At 45.4% G+C, this 14,641-nt stretch overlaps 1 protein-coding gene across 1 annotated transcript in view; it reads left to right on the top strand.

Moving 5' to 3' along the window:
* The window catches only part of BACE2 (beta-secretase 2), an 82,260-nt gene that overhangs the window by 54,713 nt on the left and 12,906 nt on the right, over positions 1-14,641 (top strand). Inside the window, exon 8 of the mRNA XM_074352071.1 lies at positions 4,493-4,661. Within this exon, the coding sequence (XP_074208172.1) occupies positions 4,493-4,661 (169 nt within the window). The remainder of the gene's footprint in view (positions 1-4,492; positions 4,662-14,641) is intronic.

Raw genomic sequence — 14,641 nt, 5'->3', positions numbered from 1 at the left:
TTAGGATGGTCTCAGATGGCCTTAGTTGCATATCTGGTGGCTCGGCTGATAGCGTGATGGGGCCATTGGCTCTCATCATGCACCGGCTGGCTCGCACAGTGCTGGGAGAGTCCTGGGAGAAAGAAGAAACACACAGGGGTCCCTGAAGTCTAGACCTGGCACTGGCCACCATCTCTTACATGGTGTTTCCAAAATCAGGCGAGGGCAGCCCAGACTCCCAAGGTGAGAAGATAGATGCCGCCCCTCCATGGAAAGAACTGCAGAGTCACATCACAAGGGTGTGGGTCCACAGAAACATAAAGAATTGAGCGCATTTTTGCAGTATCTACAGTCACACCCATATATGTTTAGTTCTGATTTATTTCTAAGTGAAGATTAAAACTGGATTCTCAGAGATGACTTTTTTTTCTCCATATTCAGTAGATCATCAACTCCTCCTTCATCCTAAGCATCTGGTCAAATAGACCAAATTCCATCTTCTTGAGTCACACGTCTCACTACATCCCCCTCCTTTCCATTTCCATGCCCCCCACCCACTACCATTTCAGGACCCTCTAGTGTGTCCTCCATGCATGCCACCCCCCCTCTTCCTTTTGAAACTATTCCCAGATTCATCTTCCTAAGCCGCAGCACGCTCAGCCCCGCTCCTTAAACCCCGGAGGCCTCATTGGCCAGTGTGGCTTTCAGTGACCTCATGGGATCCCTCCTGGCTCTCCAACATATTTCCTGCTTGCCCTTGACCGTCCATTCTTGGTGGCTGTTCTCCAGCTCTGGGTGCCGCCTCCATCTCCTAACCTTTGCTTCCACCAACCCCTCTGCCTAAAATGCTGTCTCCTCCCCACTCCATCTGCGTGTCTAAATTCTTCCCATCCTTTAAGACCCAATTCAAACAACCCCTCTTTGTTGAACATCCGCTGAGGAGAATGACCCATTTGTGAGCTCGCCCTTCAAAGTCATAATGCGTGTCTCCTAGTTTACTCTTCTGGCGTGGAATCATATCTTTAGGGTATAATTTTATGCTGTTGCCTTTTTCATTTGACGTCTTTTTTCTTTATATACACACACATACACTTTTATTTCTTCCTCCATTAAATTATTAATTCCTTGAAGATGACAGTCATGAGATTTCCTTCCCTCACACAGCCATGTGATGGTGTTTGTGGGAGAGCAATGTGTCTTGGTTGCAGTTTGGTGAATTTGGGATAAAGGAGTGGGGTTGGGGGATAGGGAGGGAGGAACCATTTTGGAAGAAAAAGGTAGATGATAATATTGCCTCTTCCCTGTTCTCAACTTTATGGGTGGAGAAGTATGTTCCAGAAATGGAGAGTTGTTGGGGAAAGGATTGAAAGCTTTAGGAGAAATACAGCCCAACAGAGGACACATATGCTGAGAGCTGGAGGCTTGAGTTATATTCTCAGCACTGCTCCTGACTCACACTGTAACTTTGAGCAAATCACTTAGCCCTTTCTGTCTGTCTCTTTAACTGTAAAGGAGAAATAGTAATCCCTGCCAAAGGCATTTTTGGAAGCCTGCAGTATCCTTGGATGAACAACCCAGCATAGAGTGATGTTATTAGAGTGATGTGTTTTCAGCATCTTTAAAATAATGTGCTCTTGGTGATTAAATTTTGGTCAGTCGAAGAGCAAAATGTGGACATTATTTCATCAATAGTTTGTAACGGAAGTTACAACCCAGCCTGAGGACACAGGTGACTGTGGACTGGAGAGTAAATGGCATGTGTGCTGGTCAGCGGAGGCAGGGACTCAGAAGAAGCAGGAGGAGGCAGGCGTTCAGGGGGAGATCGGTTACTACGTCCAGGGCAGGCAGCAGCCATCAGAGCTGAAGGTTCACTGGGGACCGTCAGCCCCTTTTAGGACGAGCACTGGGTGAGTGTAACCGTATAATGAGGGAGGGTTGGCAGTTTTGCATTTAATTTGCATATCTCTGCATAAGAATCCAGTTCTGTTCTCACTTATGAGACTGTAGATATTTTTTGGGTTGACTTTGACATGTCCACATTTTCAGTCTTTAAAAATCTGCTTTCCCCTCTGTTTTCCTGATTTCTTATTCATCGTGACAGGCAGTTGTGAACCATCACCTGGGGAGAAGCCCACCAGCTCCGCATCCCCAGCGATACCCCACGGGGGCAGTGCTGCGGGCGCCCTCCCAGCACCGCACTTCCGCCCAACTGAAGCCCTCCTAGCATCCAGGGCAGCGATCAGGCCTGCTTATCACCAGCGTTTTAGAACAAGGCCCTTGCCCAGAAGCACTCGGGCATCAGCAGCAGTAGGCGGACCAAGGATTGCTAGTGCCCAGAAGAGCCATGACAAAAGACACAGTGTCTCTGCCCCTGCACTATTTGCCCAAAACACATGGGCTGAATCCTGTTTGACTTGTTTAAAAACGCAGCCCCCAGCCCCAGCCCCAGCCCCCAGGCAGATTCTGGGGTTTTTTTCCACATAATCCTAAAAACGTAACATAGTTTCAGTCTCAGTACCACGGCTTTGTCTCTTTGTGCTATTTTGGTTTTAAGGCAGGCATTTTTATTCTGAGAACCAGCAACACTGAAGCTTTCCCGTCGTGGTGCAGAATTTGCAGTCTGGAATTTTTATTGGAAGTCAGCGAGGACACACAGAGGACGGGGGAAAGATACAAACAGTTTGCATGGTGTTTGCATCAGTGTCATTGGTTGCGTTGTATTTGGCAATTTGGGGGGTTTTATTATGAAATTTGTTCACTCAGAGGTGGTGTCTGTGTGTGCGCACACGTACCTGGTCCCTGCTTACAGAGCCCGAAGTGCACATGTTTCGGCGGCAGCTGAGTACATCTGCCACCTTACCCTGGTTGATGTTGACCCTCAGGAGCAGTTGTCTGTTTCATCACACCGACCAAGCTTGGCATCATTCATCAATCTAGCATATGTTTACTGAGGCCCTACTGTGCGCCCAGCACGTACTAGGTGCCAAGGATACAGTGAAGACTAGAATGAGCCCTTGTCTTGAAGAGGGGTTGACAGGCAGATGTGCCAGTCAGTGCAGGGTTCTAACCACTGGAACCGGCCCCTGGGTACGGCCGCTTCTTGATGTCCAGTGGGGACCAATGACTCCAGGTTCCGCCCCAGTGGGTCCTTGCTCATCTCCCTGTGAGTGGCAAGTGCAATGACCGTCATCTTCTTCGTGTGTCAGTTTGATCGCAGACCTTTTCTGCAGCACAACGCCTGGTTGCCTTTTCTGCTCAGATTTACTGTTCTTGTGCTTCCCAGTCCTGATGCCCAGCGCTCTGCCCTGCCAGGCCCATCCTCACCTTGCCCCCTACACAGCATCCTCTCCTTCGGTCATCACAGGGCAGCCCCTCCCTGCTGCTCCCCCCAAAACCACCACCCCTCACCCTCCAGCCGCAAGTCCTAGAATTCTTGGCTGCTTGGAGAATCTCAGCTTTTTCCTCCAAGTCTTTCTTGATGCTTTTGCCCTTTAGGACTAATCATTACAAGAATGTCCCTTTTTCCTACTTATTTTGCACTTTATTTTTTTTTTAACTTTTTAAAAAAATATTTGCCATTTTGTCTTCTTAAGCCACTCTGTTCTCCTAACTCCCTAACTTTGAACACTTGGCTGTTAAACAGAGATTTTTATTCCTGACATGATAATTGATTTGCCCGCTGATTGCTTTAAGTTTTGACTCATTTCCCCAAAGACTTCTGCTTCTAGGGGAATCTCAAGGGCCACACCCTGTGTGTATTGAACACTGCATGGAACGTGCCAGAAATGGTCCCCGCACGGGTCAGACTCCTCCTCTGGTGATGCTGCATCCTCTCTGATTGTGATGGTCTCTCTCTCTTACTGAGGAAACCACCCTACCTCTGTCATGCTGCCTACTTGGGAAATTCTCTTTGGCAGAAAGTGACATGATCACTTTGAAAAGATGGCATCCTGGGGCCACTTAGGGGCCCCTGCAGTAGCTCCTGAGAGAAGAGGACCAGGGGAGCAGTGATGGAGATGGCAGGTGTGGTCAGATTCAGGTTCAGTTTCAGAGGAAGCCCTGCAGACTCTGGCCAGGGCTTTGAGGTAGGGTAAGAGTTACTGACCAGTGCCCTGGGGTCTGAGTAACTGGGTGAGTCATGGACTTACTGAGACACAGGACCTTGAGAGGAGAGCAGATCTGGGTGGGGGCAGGGGATTTCCAGAGTTCAGGTTTTCAGATGTTACCTTTGAGATGCCAGTTGAGGGGTGAGTAGGCAAGTAGACATAAAAGTTACAGCTATGGCAGCAAAGGTCTCGACTGGAGACAGTGCACGGGGAAGGTGCAGAGGGCCGTGGGGCTGCTGGGTCCCGGGGAGGGAAGACAGGGGAGGACAGAGCCCTGGAGTTCTCTGATGCTTACAGGTGAGGCAGGTGACCCAGGGCGCCCTGGAGAGTCTGAGCACACTGCAGCCCCAACGGTGTTGTGACACTGCCTGATTCGTGTTTCTTGTTTCCTCTTTCCCTCTAAACAGCTTTACATCCAGCCCATGATGGGGGCTGGCCTGAATTATGAATGTTACCGGTTCGGCATCTCGCCGTCCACGAACGCGCTGGTGATCGGTGCTACCGTGATGGAGGGCTTCTACGTGGTCTTTGACAGAGCTCGGAAGCGGGTGGGCTTTGCAGGCAGCCCCTGTGCAGGTGAGCGATGCTCGCGTCGGGCGGGGAGGCCCGACGAGGGCGCTTCATGCCAGGTGTAAGCAACTCTTAGGGACAAATCAGTTGTCGCTGAGTTATTTCGTCATACCTGCGATCAGCGATTAGTCTTATCAATAAAATGTACCATGGGATTGCAGAGAGGAACGGGCGAGAATGATCCATGGCAAACTTGTTTGTTTGTTTTTGAATTAAAATTTTAATTTTAGAATAGTTTTAGATTTACTGATAAATTGTTAAGAGTGCAAAGTTCCCATACACCCACCCCCAATTTCCCATAGAACAGTTTATATTTGTACGGTATATTTGTCACAGTAAATTAACCAATATTAATACATCATTATTGCTGTGAAAGGCAGCCTCGTGCACGCAATTTTCAGCCTCCATTCAGCCACGTAAGAGTGAGCGTTGGGCTGGAATACCGCCCTACCGAGAGAGAAAAGCCATACAGCCTGTTCTGGGTTCATCACTTTGGGCGGGACTGTGGTTTCTGTTTTAGGTGCAGTGAGTGTACCTCTGTTCTGCTGAAGCATGAATGTCAAAGGCCCCCAGCTCTCAGTATTCCTAGATGCTGTGGGGAAGGGTTAGGGTCTTTCCCCGGCAACACCAGAAGGGCGCACATAGGACAGTTGCCCTGCATCAGCGATGGGAAGGAGCCACTGGCCCGGGACCTGTGCCCCCTGTTGAAACTGACCAGGCTCCGTCTCTCTGCTGTGTGGCAAAGCATCGCTCTGGCCGGTCTCTGATAATGTTGTATTTCCCTCGATCCATGGCAAACTTTTAGCCCAGTGCTTGGCACATGGCAAATACACAATAAACGTTAGTTATTACAATTATCTCTCACATTAAACTTAAAACGGCACTTCATACCAGCAGTGAAAATACTCTGTGGGACCTTGGGGATGAATTTCAGGTTTCTGACAGTGAAAGCAAGATGAATAAATAGAAACTTCATAGATAAGCTGTGTGTACTTTTTCCTCAAAGACAATAGCCTCTGTGAGAAATAAGAAGTAAACACCTGTCATTGTTATCTCCCGAAGTCCTGAAATAATGAGAACAAGGAGCCTGTTCTTCTCACAGTATTTTCTTTTAACTGAAGCACAGTTGATTTGCAAGTGCTGTGTTAGTTTCAGGGGTACAGCAAAGTGATTGGGTTATACGTATGTCTGGTGTGTGTGTGGGGGGGGTATATATATTCTTTTTTGATTCTTTTCCACTATAGCTTATGACGAGATACTGAATATAGTTCCCTGTGTTACACAGTAGACCTTTGCTGTTTGGCTGTTTTGTATACAACAGTGTGCGTCTGTTCAGTCCATACTCCCAATTTATCCCTCCTGCCCCCATGGAATTTTTTTTGGAGAGATGGTATGAGGGTGACCCAGCAGTGTTATTCTGCAAAGTCCAGCTGGAAGACTAGGTGGATCTCCAGAGAAACCAGGAGAGACCAATAAAGTTGATAGGACGGTTAACCCCCGTCCACCTGGAAATGCCTGCAGAGTTAGCAGCATGCTTGAAGTGGAGTGTTGACACAGCACACGGTTTAGTGGGAGGATCAGGTCCTTTGATGAACAGCCCAAGCCAGTGAGGAAAAGGCAAATCACAGAAGTGCAGGAGACGGAATTGGGGGGGGGGGAGTGGAGAAGGAGCACCCAGGGGGAAGCGGGGAGGGCTGCGGCGCCTAAGGTGGGGTTTCAGAGGCCCGAAAGCATCCCAGGACATTGGATTTGGGGTCAGGAACAGAAGGAAATCCCAAAGCCGTGCTGGTACCATGCTAAGGGGGAGAACCATTAAGAAACGTGAGATACTTGGGGGAGGGTAGAGCTCACTGGTAGAGTGTGTGCTTAGCATGCACGAGGTCCTGGGTTCCATCCCCAGTAGCTCCATTAAAAAAAAAAAAGTACCAGGGTTAAAGGGGAATTAATAAATTGGGAATTTGAAAATTGCACCTTTTGGGGAGTGAAGGAAATGTTAGCTGTCCTCATGGTGGTAGTGGTTTCATTGGTGTGTCCATCTGTCAAAATGCATCAAAGAATACATCTGAAATATGTAAGTGTGTGTAGTTTACTGTGCAGGAACCATACCACAATGAAGGAGGTAAAAATAATTTTTAAAAAATGAGACAGGGAAAGAACTGACAACCAAAAATTGGGGGTTGTAGCGAAATCCAAGACCCCCATGGAGTGAAGGAAAAGAAGTATGAATTTGATGGGAAAAAAGTCCTAAACATGAGATGGAGTTGTGGGACAGGCAGGAATGCCGGCTGACCGCGCTGGCAGCCTCAGCTCTGACCAGACTTTCGCTGATTTAAAACCACCTGAGGAGTTTGGAGGAGAGCCAGGGAGGGGAGGGTGTGCAGGCAGGATGCCAGGTGATCGCAGCTGATTTATTCGGGAGGTGAAGTATGTTCAGTTATTATTTCTAACTACCACAATCGTGGTCTTCAAATAGGAGCCAGGTAAATAAAGCAGTTAAGTGATGCTTTATAGCCTTCTTCCAACACGCTGTCTATTCCCACAAAGTAAAATAACAGTTTGGAGAACAGAAGAAGAGAAATGTTAAGTGGAAAAATTGTATCTGGAACATTAGGTCAGTTCATATTCCATGTAAATAAAATCACCCAACCCCATGTACATATTTGGAAAGTTGCAATATATCTTCTTAAATACCAGTGCAGATTTCTTTGACTTTGTATCAGTGAACAGACTCCCCACATTCTTGAGGCTTGCCATTTTTTTCTTAGTCACGAGTAACTGTTTACTTTTCAGATGCGTATTAACTCTTTCAGTCTGTTAGGTTATCACTGAAGGAGACCTTTCTCTGTGGCTCCCAGCTATGAGTATTTTCCTTCTGTTAACGCAGAGGATCTAAGAACTACAGCACTCCCCCCACAAGTCCTGTTCTCCGGTTAAGTACCACTCAAGCAGAGGGTGCTATGGCAACAGCTGCTGCAGCGTCCACTGTAGTTAAATCAGCAGACAGCGTAATCACCGCATGTTTCCCGGGTGAATTGCTGTTGGAAATAGTTTAATATTAAGCATCTCCAAGCAAAGCAGCATTCTTCCCTGTGTTTCATCGTGAATCCTCTGTTAGGTGCTCTTATACAAGTTCTTTGTTGCTGTTTTTTAAAGCTGTGTTTAAGGTCAGGGTACTTAAACGTTAGGTTTCATAGGCGATGGGAATATTCCATGATATGCCTCCTCTTTAGTGCAAATTGTTTAGCCGTTCAAGTAATTACTTCCCTCAGGACAGCAATTAGGAGCCAGACTGTGTTCTAAAGCACCAGAGTCAATGGAAAAGATGCCCTGCCTTTTTTTGTCCTTTTTAAAAAGTGTTTATTTTTAAGTTATAACATGTTTTATATAACAAAATGTTTTAAGTTGCAAGAAATCCTGTACTGTGTACACACTTATGGAGCACCCAGATTTAACAAATGCTAACATTTTGTCATGTTTTCTTCAAAATTTTGTCACAGAAATAAAAACAAATATGGCTTACACCCCATCGCACCGCCTTCCCCAGGAATACTCTTTATCCTGAAATTGGTGTATGTTCTTCTCATAATCACTGTGCACTTACAATTTCACTATGTGGTTATCAGTACCCGGGATTGGTAATCTATTGCTGTGTAACAATTAACCCCAAATTTAGAAGCATCCTGGGGCCTTGTGCAGGTGCTGAGGGCCGGAGTCCAGGGGGAGTCTAACTGGGTGGTTCCGGCCCAGGGTCTCCCGCGAGGCTGCAGCCGCCTGAAGGCTGGAAGGGCCACCTCCAAGCTGCCTCGCGTGGCTGTTTGGAGAAGCCCTCTTTTCCCACCACATGGACTCATCACAGGCCTGTGTGAATGTCTTCAAGGTGGGGCACTGGTCGCCCCAGAGCAAGAGACCCCAGAGAGAGAGACCGCCCAACAGAGCCCCAGCACAGAACCGCAGGTGTTTATAACCTGATCTCAGGGGCGATGTGCTGTCCCCGCTGCCCCGTTCCCATGTCTCACAGAGCAGCCCTGGGGCCAGACGGGTGGCGGCTTTGCTGCACAGGAGGGCACACCAGGCAGCAGGCTGGCGGGGGCCACCTTAAAGCTGCCTGCCATGTCCCTGTGGAGAAGTGCTCACAACTGAACACGGGATGGTTGGTTTGGGCCTTTTGCTACTTCTTAATTCCCGTGAGCTCCGTGGTGGTGCGCACAGGCTGTCAGTTTGCCTTCACCGCTCAGCGTTACGGTTGCTGGATTTTCCGTGACCAGTTCGTCTGTAAATTCAGTGCAGTCATGATCTGCAAATAACACATTTTTTTTAATAATTTCTCATTTTAGATCTTTTGTTTATATCTTTATATCTTTTATTTTTCTTCTGTGATGCCTTTAGAGGCAACATTGAATAGAAATGGTGATGGACATTTTTGTCTCTTTCCTTACTTTAATCAGAATAGTCATCGTACTGCACCACGGAGCATGATGCACTGGATAGGTTTGTGGAATCTCCTTCTAATTCTCCGTTAAGGGATTCCCAGCTGCTGAAATTGTTTAGTATGAATGAAAAAAAAAATGACATTTTCTACTAGTGTTAAACAAACTCGTCCTCAGTGACCCAGCAAGGTCGCTCTCAGGTGTGTGCAAAGGAGAGATGCATGTGCGTGACCACCCACGGACTTGACCAGAAGCGGCTTTGTTCATAAAACTAACCGAAAGGCTGCTTTCATTTAGCAATTACGTGAAACTGTGACTCTTATCAAACTGAAAAACAGCCCACAGTCCTCCAAAAGAGAATGGATAAACAAGTTGTTTACACTACACAGCAATTTTCTTTCTGCTGAAGAATGAACCTTAGGATTTCTTTTATAAAAGTCTGTGGAAGGTAAATTTTATTTTGCCGCAACTCTTGAATCATAATTGAGCTGCGTGCAGATCTAAGTCTGCCGTCTTCCCTTAGTGTTCTGAAGATGCTGTGTCCTTAATCTCCTGCCGTCACAGCTGCTGATGCACAGACCTCGGTGAGTTTCAGCTGTTTCACCTTTAAGGGCAACGTGCTCCTTCTGTCCGGTTGCTGTTGAGACTCCTTTTATTGTAACTGTCAGTGTTCTGAACGTTCATCGTGATGTATCTAGATAGAGCTTACTTTTTTCATCTTGCTCAAGACTCACTGTCTGATTCTGATAATTCATGGTTTTCACCATCAGCCCTAGGAAATTCTCCCCATCACCTCCTCCGCTCTTGCCTCACACGCATTCTTTCTAGTCTCTCCATCTGGATGTCCTGGAAGAAGTAAACGTGGGGAGGTCTCATCATTCCCTCCACATCCCTTGACCTTTCGTTCCTGCCTTCCTCTGTATCTTTGCTGCATCTTGTGAAGGTTCCTCGGGTGCGTCTTAGATTGGAGGATTCTCTCTTCAGCTACATTCCATCTACTACTTAACCTATTCAGTGAGCTTTTCATTACACAGACTGTGCTGTTCATTTCCAGAAACTATTCTGTACTTTCTCAAACGTACTGTTTTACTTTTCTGTAGTGTTCTGTAATAATTTCATGGTGGCTTATGCTTCCCTTTATCTCCTTTATCATTTTTTATTTAATTTTAAAAAGCAGCTGGGCAGTATTGGAAAGGTACAGTGAGTTATACTGTGCCCCACTCTCTGAGTCAGTCACATAAGTACATAGTCTTCCCTCATTACTGTTTTTTTTGAGCCTCATGATCTCCTGTTGTGTGGATGTTTCCTTGTTTATTTAACTAACCCTTATGGATAGACATTTCAGTGGTTCCTAATCTTGCTGTTATGACAGCCCTGTGGTGGTCACCGTTTACATACGCCCATAAGTAAGAACATACACGTCTAGGTTGGATTCCGAGAAGTGGAATTCCTGGGGTGAAGGGTGGAGCATTTGCAACCTTGACACCGTGGCGTGTGGCCTTGCACGGGGTTACACGCCTTTGTACCTGGCCACACCAGTTCTCCGCTAAGGCATGTGAGGGCCTGCTTCTCCAGTCAGACTCACCAACGTGGTGTCATGCTTTGGGGGATTTTGCCAATCTGATAGGTGGGGAAGACTGCCTCAGTGTAATTTTAGTTGCATTACTTTATACGGATGAGGTTGAGTTTCCTTTCCTACATCTAAAGGTGTTTGTTTTTCCTTGTCTGTGAACTATCCACTCTTTTCCCCATTTCTGTTCCTGTTGGGTTATTAGTTTTTTGTATCAGTTTGTAGGCTCTCTTTATGTAATGGAGTAAGTAACCACTTGGAGAAAAAAACAGTAAAATTCGTATTTCAATAATAAATTATTTTTAAACTTGGCTTATGATGAATTATAGTGTAAACATGTTTACTCTCATGCATTTAAATAAATCAGTCTTTTAAGGCTCTTGGGTTTAATGTCCCATTTTCAGTACCGTCCTCACTGAAATTATTTTGTGAGATATTTAAGACCTTTTATGTTGGACTTCCCTTGGCATAGAATGTATGGATTAAATCTTTTTCCCCAAGGTGACTGCCAGATTATTTCTGTAACGTTTATCAAATGATCTATCTTTTCTTCACTAATTTGAAGCCCCACTATTATTACATACCAAATTCCATACTGGGAGATAAATATTTATTCTAGAGTTCCTATTTTATTCCATTGATATGTCTTAAAGTAATCATTTCATTATTCTTCTTTATTCAAAACTTCCGTGCTATTCTTTCTTAATTTTCTTTTCCTTTATGAACTTTCAAATTAGCTGGTTTAGTTAAAAAAAAAAAAACTTGTTGGCATTTCAGTGAATTTTTAATCGCATAAAACACAGCTATTGTATAATTCAAGCAGGTTGTTGTCTTTTCTGTCATTTATGAAACCTAATCTGCTTGTTTTTGTGTCTGATGCCTGTTCTCTTGTGGGGGATGTTTTTCTCACTTGGTTGTCGTTTTTTGTTGTGAGCTTAATCTTTAGCAAGAGTGTTTTTTTTTCCTCACCCAAGAGAGTTCAGTGCAGTTTGGATTGTAAAAATGCTACTATAAAGCAATTTTGCATTTTCCTGTCGAGTGGTTTCAGACTATGAGAAGTGCAGGATTTCTACACCAAACTGTGTAAATTTAGCTGCCAGCCATGCTCGAGGTGTCTGTTTGGAGGTTCCGTTTCTCATGGGAGAGCCTTCCTTGCCCTCAGCTCCCACCCCTGCTCAGGTCTTGGAAAAAGCCCGCCTTCCTTGTTGGCAGAGTTTTCCTGGCTCCCTCACTGCTGGGCCAGCCTTCACTGGCATCCCATCTCTAGCGCCCCTGTCCTTGGTGCTGGAGTCAAGTCTTCTGTCCACCGCCCCCCCCCCCCCCCATCCTCTGGTTATTGGAACCCCTAGGGACTATTTCTGGGCTCAGCTACATATTTAAAATTGAGGGCTGTTTTATCCTCAGCTCTATGTGTTATAGTGGGAGGAAGTTCTAGCTTTGCACAAACCAGCACTTGAAAAATTTGGGGGGGCTGCCCTTCTCCCCCAGTATCTTTATTTTGGTTTTCATAATAATCTGTTTGTCAGACAACACTTAGCTTGTAGGACTAGGCTTCTCTTTAAGGCTTGGAGCAGGGTGAGGGGAAGAGCAGTGAGTGGGAGCTCTTTGATTAGAATTTCCTGGGGAGCTTTTTAAAGGATGCACGTTCTACATCCTCACCTCCTTTTTCAGCCAAGGTATATAAGAATGGTGGTGGGTGGGAGGGTGATGGGTATTTTGAAAAAAGATCTCCAGATGCTTCTCTTATGCTGCCCCTGCTTCTCCTCAACTCACCCTCCACTCCTACGGACATTTGTTATTCTAGTCTCACACCAGAGCCAGATAAATAAGGTGTGTCATGGAGCTGGCCAACCTGGGTCTCACATACCTGGAACAGATATTGGGGACAGGAGCACTTTGAACTGCCTCTCTGCTGCCTGGGACGAGGGTCCTATAGCTCGGAAAATAATAGAGTGTAAAAATTGACAACTCTCTCTTAATGTATCCAAAGCTTCTGAAATACCATCCATCCCTTTTTATAGATTGAGACATTTAGCACCCAAGAACTGTAGATTTCAGCTTAGACAACTTGCGATGCAGTGTGGATTGTGACAGTCGTCTCACTGGGAATTTTTCCCTGCTGCAGGTTGAAATTGGATCAACTGGTTCATGTCTAAAAATAGGAAAGTTAGCTGTTAAGAACAGAGTCTCAGAGATATGCCTCTGCCATATACTTACAATTATAACCAAAAGATGCCCAAACCAAGGACCCTTCAAGACACAGGTTAGGCAGCCCTGCTTTCTCATTTTACAGAAAGGGACACTGGTGCCTTGGGAGAGTAAGTGGCTTCACACGGTTGCAGAGCAGAGTGGCCGTGGGTCCAGGGCACTCTTACACGTAAACCACACCTGCTCAAAAAGCATCTCAGAACCACCCAACCCATCCGAGGAGACAAGTCACTTTATTTTGTATGGTATGGTGGAAAAGACCTGACCGTATGATTTTTATAGTCGGTAAAAGGAGATATATTCCCCGGGCATTCATTACCAAATGATCCTGACCTTCCAGGAGACAAGACGGAAAATACGTAATTAAAATTTTAACCCAAGACCTTGATGAAAATTTAAAGTAACAGTATATTAACAGCGGACACTTAGTGAACACTGACCTTACCCCAGGCACTGTATAAAGTCTAAACGTCTATTGACAAGACTGCTATTATTATCTTCACAGATGGGGAAGCTGAGAGGCAAAGAAGTTACTTGACCAGAATGACACAGCTCATTAGTGGCAGCTAGCATTTGAACCGTAGGGACCGTGGTCTTAGCCACGGCACACCATGGCCTCTCATAAATAGATCCACTATGAAAAATTAAAATCTGTCCTGTGACCACAGAATTAATAATATATGTAATAAATGTGCAGACCATCCAGTGAATGGCATTTCTAGAAAATACCCTCCAGAAGTAATTTTAAATCAACTTTCCTTCAACGTTGAGTAGCTAGTAAGCAAATGTGAGAATGCTCTTGTTTCCAGACAATGCATTATGTCTGACAACTTTAAATTGGTCCTAGTTTTCAGAAACTCAAAACAAAATACAGAACTTTCTTGATGATAAAAATAGTACATGTACATTAAAGAAAATTTGATTTTGTTGGGTTTATTGTATTTATATATCTGTACAGATGGTCCTCGACTTACGAGGGTTTGACTTGCGATTTTTCAACTTGACTATGGTGTGAAAGCAATACACATTCAGCAGAAACTGTACTTCGAATTGTGAAGTTCGATCTTTTCCCAGATGAGCGCTATGCAGACTGATGCTTTTGTGAGGCTGGGCTGCAGCAGCCGCAGGTCCCAGGGAACCTCCCCATCAGGAGGGTGAACAGTCAGTACACTGACAACCGTTCTGGACCCAGACCACCATTCTCTTTTTCACTTCCCGTACAGTGTTCAATACATTACAGGAGACAGTCAGCACTTTGTTATAAAATAGGCTTTGTGTCAGATGATTTTACCCACCTGTAGGCTAATGTAAGTGTTCTGAGCACATTTAAGGTAGGCGAGGCTGAGCCAGGATGCTCAGTAGGTTGGGCGTATTAAATGCATTTTTGAGTTAACGATATTTTCAATGACATTTGGGTTCACTGGGACGCCACCCCACCGTAAGTTGAGGAAGGTGTGTGCGTGTGTGTGTCATATATGCCAACATGTGTAAACTTGGGCATTCCACTTGGTACCCAGCAGGGCTGGGGTTAGTTTTGTTTTTCTTTTTTAACCGAAATGCAGTCGTATCACCTAGGTTAGTCTGTGACATATTTTTTGATTTGTTCTTCTGATTTTTTAAATAGCTTTATGATGACATAATTGGCATAAAACGAACAGTTTGTGTTATCGGGTACAATTTGATAAGTTTTACCAAGGTGCGCAGCCTGGAAACCATCCCCACATACAAGATGACATACGTTCTCATCAAGCCCAGTGTCCTTGTCCTTTTTCGCTCTGCCT

This window comes from Camelus bactrianus, chromosome 1 (genome assembly GCF_048773025.1).
Source record: "Camelus bactrianus isolate YW-2024 breed Bactrian camel chromosome 1, ASM4877302v1, whole genome shotgun sequence".
Taxonomy (NCBI): domain Eukaryota; kingdom Metazoa; phylum Chordata; class Mammalia; order Artiodactyla; family Camelidae; genus Camelus; species Camelus bactrianus.
The sequence above is the reverse complement of the archived record's forward strand: the minus strand, read 5'-3'. Positions and strand labels throughout refer to the sequence as shown.